This window comes from Eschrichtius robustus, chromosome 8 (genome assembly GCF_028021215.1).
Source record: "Eschrichtius robustus isolate mEscRob2 chromosome 8, mEscRob2.pri, whole genome shotgun sequence".
NCBI lineage: Eukaryota > Metazoa > Chordata > Mammalia > Artiodactyla > Eschrichtiidae > Eschrichtius > Eschrichtius robustus.
The window spans coordinates 9565747-9578404 of record NC_090831.1 but is presented as its reverse complement, the minus strand read 5'-3'; the positions used below and the strand labels follow the sequence as shown (position 1 = coordinate 9578404).

Genomic DNA, 12658 nt, shown 5'->3' with positions numbered 1-12658 from the left:
GAGCAACTAAGCCCGTGCACCACAACTACTGAGCCTGCGCTCTAGAGCCTGTGAGCCGCAACTACTGAAGCTCACAAGCCTAGAGCCCGTGCTCCGCAACAAGAGAAACCACCGCAGTGAGAAGCCCGCGCACCACAACGAAGAGAAGTCCGCACTCGCCACAACTAGAGAAAGCCTGCGTGCAGCAATGCAAAAACCCAACACAGCCAAAGCCAAAAAAAAAAAAAAAAAAAAAGCAAGCTTAAAAAAAACCATTTCATGTCACGTCAAAAAATAGCTTTCTTTGGGTTTTTTTTTTTTTCCACGTAAAGATGTCAAGACGGTTCTGAGGTTGGGGATTGGCCCGTGGGTTTAACCAGTCCCAGCTTTAGACCCTGCTACTGTGTGGCCCTGCACTTAACTGCAGTCAGGACTGTGCTCTCCACGCTGACAGCTTGCACAAAGGATTTGCCACCCAGTGCCTCATTTATCTATGAGGCCAGTGACAGCACACCAGAAATCCTTCCCCCTCCTGGGTCTGGCTGGACCTCTGGGTCTGCTGGTCTCAGGCAGGACAAATGGTGGCCCTATACGCAGCTTCCCTGGGGTAGGGTCTGACAAGTTGGGGCACAGTGACAGGTGGAACAAACAGGTGGTCAAGTGAGGATGGAAGGACAGCAGGGAGGTGCCCCTGGGGGCTGAGGGCGGCAGTTTCACTCTCATTATCTGATCTAGGTCGATTTCAAGATGCCGCCCTCTGTCCAGTCCCTTTGATGGCCCCTCACTCTGGCTCCCCTTGCTGGTGCCATTGCCCTCTGTAGCAGGTCCCCAGTCCCTTTGTTTCTCAGTTCTCCTACACAACGGTACCCACTTTAGGATTTGCTTTTACTTCCACCTCATCTCAGAGCATACATACTGTTGGGTTAGTTGCAGGGAAGGGCCCTGCAAAGGTGCCCTGGAGCGGCATGTACCCACAAAGGCCACACAGCTCACCCTCTGACGGTGCTCGTGAGAAGCTCTACCTCTCACTCTTCCTCATCTGCTCGGGAGGCTGTCAGGAGCGTTTCCCCTGGTATCCGGTTCTGAGCTGTGAGGCTTTCTGCCCCTGCCCCTTCAGGGTGTAGCTGCAGTGACTCACGGTGCAGGGACCTTTGGGTACTTTTCCATTCACAACATCACTAACAAACTAACCGTGGCTCACTGAATCTCTTCTAGCTCAGTCAGCCTTGGCCTAACCTGCTGACATTCCTTGAAAAGGTCACGACGTTGAGCTAAATGGGCTTCCACTGTGAAGTTATTTATCAAATGAAATAGATCATGAGGGTGTACCACTCATCCTAAAAGTATCAATCCACACACTGTGGACTCAACACTGTGGTGTGTAACCGAGTCTGACCCACGCTGGTGAAGAGGACAAAAGACAGAGAACGCCATCAAGCCAGTGGAAGCTACTCCAGGATTGGTGCCCTACCACCCACCCTGCAGTCTCAAAAGCAATGAGAGTGGGAGACACCCCAGGGGCCCCCTCAAACTTGGCTGAAACTCCTTCAGGGAGCGGAGGGCCCTCCTCCTCTTTGTACCTAACATATGGAAAACAGAAACAGAGGCTGGACTGAACTACAAATTTTACACCGTTTTATTAAATATCCCTTGTTTCTCATTCAGGAGATGTCAGAGGGGCCTGGGTCCTGATGTACAGTGAAGATCCTTGTTCTGGAAGCAGACAACATGGCACCCAAACCTGGGGTCAGAGAAGGTCAGTCAGACATGCACACCTGGCCCTGGGCCACCCACACCTCAGCTGGGCCAAGAACCAGAAATTCCTGACTCCTGGAAGGGGAGCAAGTGAGGATTTGAACCTGCTCAGAGAGCTGTGGTGCAAAGGCCTGGGTTCAAATTCTGCTGCACCTTCACCAGGTGTGTCAATGTGGGCAGGCCACCACCTCAGTTCCCACTTGCTCATCTATAAAAACAAGGAAACAACTTGGAGGCCTGCTGTTAAAATAAAGTGACGTGAGGATATAGCCAGGGATTGCTGTACTTGCCAACTGCTACTGAGTGGCAATAAACAGAAATGAACCTGAGTTCCCACTCCTGACTCCACCATGCGCTAAGAGGCCTCTGCGACAGAGACTTAGTAGCAGCCCACCCTTTCCAGGCTGACACACCACTGACCTAGGAGATTCTGGGCGAAGAGGCTGCAGGTTGAATCCAAAACCACAAAGGCAATCAAAATGCCATGCCAAAGAATCAGAGCTCCACGAGTCTAGATAGTAGACAACTATCTGTCCACAAAACAGTCTCGGGAGCTTAAAGACAATTCATCTTTCTGAGACTCAATCACCTGACTTACAATATGGGAAGATAAGAATAAATGGATGGTTTTGAACCTCTTGACAAGGGGACTTATGGAAAATTAACATATAAAATGGAAGTGAAGTGATTTGCTAGGCCAGACCCTGCATACTTACCACTGCAGAGTCCCCAGAAGAACCTGTCATCCACGGAAGGGATCATCTCTCAGGTGTCTTCTAGCTCTCACATCCTGGGATTTCTGCTGCTGAAGCTGGAACAGGACACAGGGCAGAGTCTGTTGGGGGTTGGGAGGCTGTGCTATCAGGAACTGTGAAGGGTCTGACATACCCCCCCAGCAATGGCACGTGACAAGGTAGCCCATCAGTTACATGGAAGCTGGTAGGAGACACAAAGCAAAGACAGTTGATTATTCACCACAGCAGTAGGTAGACAGAGCACCAGCGTTCTCCACCAGCCCCATCTCCCACCGGGTGACACAAGGGGAGCCAGAAGGCACTCACAATGCAGTGGCTGCATCACAGAAAAGGCACCCTGCGCACAGGAAAGCCAAATCGTTTACAGTCGACAGTGGGCAGGCCTGCTCTCTGCTCTGGAAGTACTACCTCGTACATACCCAGGCTGTCTATTTGAACATCTTTGAAAAGAAAGTCAAAGGGCAGCCAGCGCCTCGCTCCTAGGACTGCAGAACCATGAGACTCACCGACAAGTGTCCCGACGGCAGCCCCAGGAGACTGGTGTGTTCAGCATTTGCACTTGGACTGAAGAGAGAGATCCGAATCTGCTAGAAGCCTTGACCTTCAAGGGAGAAGGTGCGGTGTGACCCCCGCCGTCCAGGAGCATAGGAGCTGTGCTGCCCTGCTATGACCATGCTGGCCACATCCCTTCCTGTACCCCACAGCCCTCGCCCCAAGGCAAGGCCCAATGGCATTTCCCTAGAACCAAAACTTCCTACCCGCTTCTGGATTCCATTCCTCCCTCCCTCCATTCCACCGACGCAGAATTTAGCCTTTGGTTCTCTTTGGTTTACCCGCAAATGGTAATGTCCCACTGGGCAGGGCCCATCCCTATCATTCCTTTCTACTCTTTATTCCCTGCTGCGGCTCTAACTCCACCTTTACCACTCCCTCTAAGCTTCACTTTCAACTTCTGTAAGGCTTCTGTTTGAAGGATATAATAAAATAATACAGCAAAATTTACCACAAGCCTGGAACAGAGCAAACACCCAAAATCCAAAACGACTTCAGCAAAGATATCAACGTTCTCTAATCTGCACGGTGCAATATAGTAGCCGCTTGCCAAATGTGGCTACTGAGCATCTAAAAATGTAGGTAGTGGGAATGAAAAACTGAGTTTTAAATTTAACCATACGTGTCAAGTGGTCACCGCATCAGACAGTGTAGATCTGTATGCTGCCCAGCACACCAGATAGGGAAGGCAGCAGGCAATTGTCTGAAATTTCTATAACCTTGCTCTGGATGGAGCAGGGCAAGGCCTCAAACCGTTTCAAAATTTTTCTTGCAAGCACCGTAGGAATGCACAGGGTCACTGCAGACCCAAGCACGCTGGAGGCTTGCAGCCCACATTCCTTCCAGCCCCTAAAGCTCTGGACAGACAGCCGTACTCCTACTGAGCACCAGCCGGGACCAGAAACTGGGAGAAGAGATCACGGGTTGAATTAGGCCTACTTGGGTTTACCCACTGGACACAGATAACTGACAAATAGTAGGAAGGGAAGGACTCCAGACAGCAATCCCTTCTGGCTCAGGGAGTAAGGGAAGGAGCCTTGGCAGAGGCAGCTTTGTCAAGCAGTTCAAAGGACAGGAGTTAACTTTAACTTCATTCCTTACGACCCTGTAAATATCCTTATCATCACCTCATTACACAAAATCGCCTTTTCTTCCACAGTCTTCTCAGAACTGTAGACCATGACACAAAAGTTGACTCGATCCGGATTTTTCCCCACGAAATAATGGTGGAGAAGAACTGCGGGCCCAGTTCCGGGTTAGTGTCACTTACCAGGCCATCTTACAGATCATCTGCTGCGGAGCAGTAGAAAGCCGTCCACCTGGAGGGGGCACGGGGTCAGCTCAAGCAAGGTCTCGTGTCGCCTCCCTAGTTCTCGCCCCTTGGGAGGCTATACCCACGAGCCCATTCCCCCTGGCGCTGCCTGCCAAGGCCGCATGTGTACTCCGAACGGGACCCTCAGAAGCTCGGTTAGAACCACCCTCCTGTTTCCCCTCCAACCGCAGGACGGAACGGCCTGGGCCGAGCACCCGCAACGATCACCGGACCGACGGGGCCAAGCGCGGAATAACTCGGAGACGGCGCGCCCGCTCCAACTGGGCCCGGCGCCCCGCACCTCGCACCCCAGCAAGGCCCCCACGCCCTACAACCCTCACCTGGCCTCAGCAGATGGCAGGCACCACCTGGGACCCTTGATGGCACTGGATGGCCACGACCCCCAGGAGCAGCCTCACCCGAACTGCCACCCACGGGTGCAGCCGCGCACGCTCCCGCCTGCATCCTCCGGCCGCCCGCTGGCAGACGCACGTGGCGTCACGTGACCCGCGCGGCCCTGGGAGATGACGTCACGAGGGGCGCCAGGGCGAGGCTGGGTGCGCGTTAGCTGCGCTCCTCGGTAGTCCCTTGTGAGGCCGAGAGCGGAAGTCTAGTAAACCGGTGGAGGCGGGGCGCGCCGCGTTCCTGTTACCCCCGGGCTGGGCTGGGCTGGGGGACCCAGGAAGGCGGGGAAGTGGGCCTCGTAAAGGTACAGGGTACGGCAGCCAGCGGGGAGCTGGGCGCGGCAGGCTGGTGAGAAGCTGGACGCTTGGTCCTGTTCAAAATAGGGGAAGACACCCCCTTGGCGTTTAGAATTGAATTCTCCGCCCTTTTCAAAGGAATGTCAATCCCTAATGGCTAAATAAGCCCACGGCTAGTCTCACGACTCAGGATTGTTTCCCAAGGGCCTGGGAACACTCTTTCTGAAATGTTATTGTCGAGGGGGAGAAACTCTGATCTCCCGGTGTCCTGGGAGGCTAAGGGCCCACTTGTCACCTGACTCCAAATTGCCCTTAACTATATGGAAGAGTGGGGTTTCTTTCTGTGTTTGCGTCCCTTTTAACTGTGGTGCGCATCACATTCTGGCTTTTCTTTCCCTTCTGTCTTTGTGGAGAGGTTCTCTGGGTTGGGAGGAAATTTGGGGTTTAAGTATATTTCTTCCACGCAGGCAGAGGAAAGCGCATTGTAAGGTACTGAGACTGGGAAGGGCGTGGCTTGTTGGAAATACAGCTAAGTATTAACAGGATTGTAGAGTCTTCTCCATGAGGAGCAATGGATAAGAACTACATATTCGAAGGTCTTGAATATAAGGCTACGAAAGCAAGAACTTGGTTCTGTAAAGAAAAGCAGAGCAATACTTGAAACTCTTATTTTATGTATAGCACCTAGTAAATACATTCAAGCAGTTTATAGTATACAGATCCCATTATTTTGTTAAATGTCATGAGACAGATAGGGTGGGAACAGATTGCTGACATGGAGACTAACATTCACCCAAAGAGGTTAAGTGGCTTGCTCAAGATCTCATAGACGGCTAGGGCTTGTTTTATCTCAGATCACTGCTCTGTCCATTCTGTCACTCTGCCATGATGTAATCGAGAGAACCAGGAAAGTAACTGGTTATGGAGGGTCAGAACATGGGTGTGACAGTGTGAGTGTCTATGTGTGACCAAAAAAGGTTGGCTTGCCAAGGACTAAAAGAGAAAAGCTTTTTTCTGAGATGATAACCAACAAAATTCACTAGAAAGGGGAAGATGTTCCATGGAAACTTTTATCCAAGTAATAAAAAAGGATGCCAAAACATTAAAAACCACATAATCAAAGCTCAATTGCCTTATACTAGGAGGCTGCATGAGACTGGCACAAAGAGAGACAGACCTGTCAGCAATTTCTTAAGTACTTATCAGGATATTGAAAAGAACTTTTTCTAAAACCACATCTCCAAAGAGTAACTCCATTATTCTTCCAAGCCAATTGGGATGTATGCCTGGAAAGAAAATGAGAAATTTGGCTCTGAAAGAATACATAGAAAGCAATAGGGGCTTCCCCAGTGGCTCAGCGGTTGAGAATCCGCCTGCCAGTACAGGGGACACGGGTTCGATCCCTGGTCCAGGAAGATCCCACATGCCACGGAGCAACTAAGCCCGTGCACCACAACTCCTGAGCCTGTGCTCTAGAGCCCGCAAGCCACAACTACTGAGCCCACGTGCCACAACTACTGAAGCCCGTGCAGCTAGAGCCCGTGCTCCGCAACAAGAGAAGCCACCACAGTGAGAAGCCCATGCACCACAATGAAGAGTAGCCCCTGCTCGCCTCAACTAGAGAAAGCCTGCACGCAGCAACAAAGACCCAACACAGCCATAAATAAATAAATTTTAAAAAAAAGAAGGTAATAAGCAAGGAGGTATCAAAGTAGGGCTTACAAGGTTTCTTTCACCAGAGGCACACAGGGTGGCTCTACTTCCAAGGGGTCATTATGATTTAGCATTGGTTTGGTCCATTATCATTTACAGGCCTGGAAACTGGATATTATAAATGCATTGAGAATTCACTTGAATCAACTCTAAAGAAATTCTTTTCTTCACTAAGTCAATACTGGATTTGTCACATACACAGAACGGTATGAAGTATTGCATGGCATATGTCGAAGAACAACTCAGAGACATCTAGGTAGTTATTTGCTAGCTATTTAGTTCTCGATGGGTGAGAGGGACAAAAAGGAAAAAGCTGCAGTCAGCCTTGGGAACAGTGAAAAGATTCACTTAAAAAAAATAAAGAGCTGGAATCTAGTAAAGATGTGAGTCCAGGAAACTGTCTTTGAACAGGTCAACTGAGGGTAAATTTTCAGTTGTTCAGGGATTTCTCGAAAACTCTAGCTAGGAAGCATCTGTACGAAGCTGTCTCCAGGTGATGTCAGTGCCTTTCCATCTTAGTCTGGCCTGGTGCACATCATTCCTCTCATTAGAACTCTCAGATACAACGAGGAATCCCACACAGTCCCTATCTTTACAGGAACTTAACGATCTAGTACAGGGATGTCCTAACATGGTTAACATCAGAGACATATGAATAAAGTGCTTTGGGAGCGGGGGAGGAAAAAATTTCATCCAAAGATTTAGTGGAAGAGGTGATAACTTGAGCTAGGTGATAAAATCTAACAGGTAAGTCCACCAGGGACAAACCAGGTGCCCAACAAAGTTTGTTTTATTAATCTGCTGCAACAAGGGAGAATCCCAGGGAATTCTGGGCTGCCTCTCATTACAAGAGTAGAAAAGGGGTTTTGTAAGGTTTGGGATTGCACTGAATAATTCTGAGGAGAGGAGAGGGGAAGTGAGGGTCAGCTCTAGATTGCTGCTTTCATGAAGTGCAGGCAGTTTAGTAACTGGGTCCCAGTCATTTTTGTTCATGGAATGGGGCCACAGAGCAGGCTAGGGAAGTAAGTGGTAAGAAAGCAGTAATCACGAAAAAGAAGGAGGCTGTTGGGACACTTTACAGCCGAGGTGTGACCTTGGCAGAAATATTGTTCTCAATTAACACTGCAGCTAGCCTTATGTCTGTTACGAGAGACTGACTACACAGACAATGGTCCGACCATTATAAAAATAGCATTCTGACCCACAAACCGCAGCAACCAGCCCAGGGAACCAACCCCGTCTCTACAGTAGCCAGCCCAGGAAGCTGGCTGTTGTTAAGTCAGACTTGGGGGGAGTCAGACTGCTACCTCTAGTGACAATCCAGGAAAGCAAATGATAACCTCCAAGCAAGCCAAATGGCCAGAACTTGGTCAATAATTTACAGCTTCCCTAATTTTTGTTCCCACTTCTAAATTAGGACCAACCAGTGAAAGCCCTACACAGTCCTCCAATCAATCGCATGGATACCCCACTTCTAGGTAGCCCACCTCCAGCCTCCCCAGGCCACACCCCCGACTTTTTCACTAGGAAGCTCTCCCACTCCTCTGCCTGCCTTTGGGTCTCTGCCAGATGCACGTGATGGTGGCTGACTCCTTCACTATAGCCAGCTCTGAACAAATAGCCTTTGCCTGTTCTCATTTAGTTGGTTCTCCTTTATTTCCAAAATTATCACCATCTGATTATTAGTAGGCAAAATGTTACTTGAAGCCTGGACTTGTGTGTGTGGAAATGAGGCAAAGGCGTTCTAATGGGTAGGAGCAGCCTGAGGAGAGTCAGCCTAGGATCAGGTTGTGAAAAAATAGGGAATACATATATTAGTCTCTACCCCTGGTTCCTAGCACAGAGCTCCCACATCGCTTGAAATTTCCTGGGTGAAAGGAATGTCTTTGTTCTAATGAGGCAACTCTGGGTGGGCTCCTGGATGGTTCCTGGATGGGAGCTGGTCACCAGAAAGACCATGATTAGGAGCTTGAAATTTTCAGCCCCACCTCCCCATCCTCCAGAGACAAAATGGAGTTAATAATTGATCATGCCTATATGATGAAGTCTCCATAAAATTCCAGTAGTATGGGGTTCAGAGATCTTCTAGGTTGGTGAACACGTGGGGGGGGGGGCTGGGAGAATGGTGTGTTCGGAAGACAGCTCTATACCCCTTCCCACATACCTTACCCTAAGCATCTCTTTTATTTGTATGTTTATCTGTATCTTTATCATATCCTTTTATAATAAACTGGTAAACAGTAAGTAAAGTGTTTTCCTGAGTTCTGTGAGCCATTCTAGCATATTAATTGCACCCAAGGAGGGGGTCCTGGGAACCTCCAATTTATAGCTGGTCAGAAGCACAGGTAACAACCTGGACTTTAAATTGTCATCTGAAGTGGGGGGCAGGGCAGTCTTATGGGACTGAGCCCTTAACCGGTGAATCTGATGCTCTCTCCAGGTAGATATTGTCAGAATTGATTTAAAGTGTAGGACGGGACTTCCCTGGTGGCGCAGTGGTTAAGAAGCAGCCTGCCAATGCAGGGGACGTGGGTTCGATCCCTGGTCTGGGAAGATCCCACATGCCGTGGAGCAACTAAGCCCGGGCACCACAACTACTGAAGCCCGTGAGCCTAGAGCCCATGCTCCGCAATAAGAGAAGCCACCACAATGAGAAGCCTGCGCACCGCAACTAGGGAAAGCCCACGCGCAGCAATGAAGGCCCAATGTAGCCTAAATAAATAAATAAAATAAAAACAAATAGTAGGTATAAGGAGCAGCTACAGTTCTGAGGGCTGAGTGTCCAGGGAAGACCCCCTTCCCCCTCCTCCCAGGGCTGAGGGCCAGACTTTGTTGGAGACAGAATAGCTACAGCTCACCGAATGGCAGAGAAGTGCTGGCAGAACTGGCTGAAGTCCACCCTCTGGAAAACTGTTCATGGAGGTGTCTTGCTGACCACTCGGAGATAAAACTTCCCAACATGGGTGCTGGAGGAATCTGCCGGCTACTGGGTACTGGGTACTGCTGGCAGCCCCCCGCACTGCAGAGCCAGGTGCTTTGGAGAACCCAGAGCTGGAGAAGCTACCCTTGATGTAGGGAGGTAGGCGCTTCAGAGGCCTCTTTCTGCAGGTGCCTGCCGAGAAAGCTCACCGGAACCAGGTGGCAAAGCCCCTTCCTCCTGCACTGCCTCCCAGCAGTTTCTCCTGGCAAAGCTTCACACTGGGCCACCTGGCAAAGGAGGAATGCTCAAAGGGCCCAGCTCCATCCCGCGAAGAGAAGTGAGAGTGAATGTGGAGCTGAGAGACAATCTATTGACCACTGGCACAGGAGACAGTACTCTTTTTTTTTTTTTTTTTTTTTTTTTTAGTACTCTTAAAAAAAAAATCAATTGAGACAAATACTGGCTTGGTGTCAGTTTACATTCTAGCTGTGCTGCAAGGTTCTTACTGCCAGCTTAGTCTAGTGGCAAAATAGTGGGACTGCTGCTGCTGACTCCAGTTTGCAGTGTGCTTTTGGGCAAACCAACCCTTTGGGACTCATCTGTAAAAGGTGGCACTTATTTCTAAGTGACTGTTAAGGTTCCACGTTTTTTTCGGATAGGGTCCGGACGGGCTCGCTGTTGTATTTAAACTTTCCTGACGGGTTTGCCTAAGGTAGTCTGACATTGGAACAGACGAAGTCTTAGAAAAAAGCTTCACCGTGGCCTTAGGAATGGAAGGCAAAGGGAGAAAAGAAAAGGGAGTGGGTCCTACTACCCTTCCCCAAGGCCCGGCTCCTCCGGGAGGCCCCGCCTTCGGTTTCCCGCAGGCCACGCCCTCCTATTCTCGCCGGCCACTCCCATCCACGGCCCCGCCCCTTTTGTCAGCCCCGCCTTCCCCTCCCACAGGCCCCCTCCCCTATAGCCCCACACCCCACCCTCTTCCCGTCCTCCCCTTCCCCACAGGTTCCACCCCTCCCACCGGCCCCGTCCTCTGCTTCCTGTCGGCCTGAGCTCCCTCTCCCTGAGCGCCAGGCAGGCTGGGAAGTTGGCTGCTGTAAAGATGGCGGCAGAATTGAAAAGCTGGAGCAGCTCCCTTGGCCCTGAGGGGCCGGGAGGGTGGGCTGAAGGCGGGGCAGGCGCGCTCCTGCCCTCCCTGCAGGGCGTGGGGCGGGATAGGGGCGCGACAGGCGCGCTCCCGCGGCCCTGAAGGGGTGGGGAGGGCAGGCGCGTTCTTGGCCGCTCACAAGGGTTGGGGGCGAGGCGTGTGGGCCGAAGGGGCGTGCGCACGCGGGGAGGGGCGTGCTCTCGGGGGCGGGGCCGCGCCCTCGGCCCGGAAGTGCGGGGTGCGGGGTGCGGGGTGCGGGGTGCAGGGCGCGGACGGCCCCTGGCGGCCGCGGGCGGAGACTGCGGCCAGGCAAGCGGCGCAGGGGCGGCAGCAGCCGCGGGGCCCGGGCGAGCATGTAGCGGCAGCGGGCGGCGCGGGGCTCCCGGGGCGGGCCGGGCCGCGGGGGCCGCTCGCGGCGACATGGAGGAAGAGGGCAAGAAGGGCAAGAAGGTGAGCCTGCGGGGCGCGTCCTCCCGAAGGTCGGGTGGGGGGCGGGCTGGACCCCAGACCGAGGCAGGCGGAAGGCGGAGGGGCTGGGGTTCGGGGGGTGAGGGGAACACGGGAGGGTCCCTCGGGGCCGCCCGTCGGTCTGCCGGTGCGGGGCGTGGGAAAGTCTGGCTTGGGGAGGTCCGTGGAGGGGAGTTCTGATTTGGGAGGTTCGGCGTGGGGAGGCTAGGCGTGGGGAGGTCCGGGACAGGAGTCTGGTGGGACTCCAGCGTGGAGAGGTCCCGGGCGGGAGTCCGGCGTAGGGAGGCCCGGCAAGGGGAGTTCCGAGGTGGGAGTCCGGCGTGGGGAGGCCCCAGGTTGGAAGTCCGGCGTGGGGAGGCCCGGGGGTGCACACTGTTGGAGGTGAGCGTGGCGGGCAGGCCGGGGCCCCCGGGTGGACGGCGCACGGTCAGGCCCGGGACAGGGTCGCGGGAGTCGGTCTCCGCGCGATGGAGTAGGAGGCGAGCCCGTGGACAATGGGGTTAGGTGGTCCTTTGCCGGCCGGGCGCGCGGGGGAGGAAGGAGCCACGCCTTTCCGCCCCTTCCGGTCAGTGACTCTCCCCCAAACCCAGACTCTGCACATGGCCTTCCCCGCGGGTCAGTGACCAGGGGCTGCAGAGGAGCTGGACCCCGTTACGGGCCAGAAAGTTTTCCAGGGTTAGCATCTTGAGAAAATGGGGTGTAAGGTTAATGTAGAAACATTTGCTGCTTAGTTGACTTCAATATTGGGGTACCAACTAAAAGCAAAAACTTCTTCATGGTACAGCCCGTTCACGGTCCGGTCCGGCCGGCGCGGGCTGAGTTTTGCTCTACCTAATACCAGCTGAGTGATTTCAGTGACGTTACATTTGGCAGCTGGATTTAGGACACAGTTCAAGAGGCTCCTTAGTCTTTGTAATTTTTAAAATGTGGCTTTAATTACAAGCTAGAGTAATTGATAAAGAAACTCAACATTTTAAGGAGACAAATAACCATGTGAGATAAGCTATCATTAAAATGTAAAATGGATTTCAATGAAATGTATCTTTTTCAAATACAGGCTTTATAATCGAAGTGTCTTACCTGTTATTTTCGTTTTAATAAATGTGTGTGCACTTTTATGCGCAAGTTTAAAACAGACCTTGATAAATCCTCTGATCTTCTGCTCTTCAGAGCCAGCTGTGTCCTTCAGTTGATGATTACTCATCACAAGGTGTCCCATTTTAAAAAGGTATTTGAAATGAAGTGTAGCCAGGTGGTCTTGGGGGGATTGTGCAGTGCTTCTTCTCTCACTTTCTTTATTCATTGTTTTGTTAGGTTATTAATACACATGTGTAATTTAAGTGCAGTATCAGTTGCAGT

General features: G+C 51.9%; 1 protein-coding gene, 1 long non-coding RNA gene and 1 other non-coding gene across 6 annotated transcripts in view; 1 reads left to right on the top strand and 2 right to left on the bottom strand.

The window, feature by feature from the left end:
• Positions 1 to 1592: 1592 nt before the first annotated feature.
• Positions 1593 to 4855, bottom strand: LOC137768691 (uncharacterized). 2 transcript variants are annotated; one of them, XR_011074778.1, is made up of 6 exons: positions 4695 to 4855; positions 4312 to 4360; positions 2996 to 3090; positions 2451 to 2670; positions 1839 to 1942; positions 1593 to 1720 (listed from the first exon to the last, which is right to left on the bottom strand). It is a non-coding gene; the product is annotated as an uncharacterized lncRNA (long non-coding RNA). The 2 variants fall into 2 exon arrangements; XR_011074777.1 differs by lacking the exon at positions 1839 to 1942 and having other exon boundaries at positions 4695 to 4854.
• On the bottom strand, positions 3739 to 3871 carry LOC137768937 (small nucleolar RNA SNORA9). Its single transcript, XR_011074859.1, has one exon. It is a non-coding gene; the product is annotated as a small nucleolar RNA SNORA9 (small nucleolar RNA).
• A 6244-nt stretch (positions 4856 to 11099) lies between the features above and the next one.
• The window catches only part of CCM2 (CCM2 scaffold protein), a 59904-nt gene continuing 58345 nt past the window's right edge, over positions 11100 to 12658 (top strand). For 2 of the 3 annotated variants that reach the window (XM_068550273.1, XM_068550271.1), the window contains exon 1: positions 11100 to 11281. In XM_068550273.1, the coding sequence (XP_068406374.1) occupies positions 11252 to 11281 (30 nt within the window). In that variant the 5' untranslated portion in view covers positions 11100 to 11251. Of the gene's footprint in view, positions 11282 to 12469; positions 12528 to 12658 lie in introns of those variants that run through there. The other variant, XM_068550270.1, reaches the window with a different exon arrangement.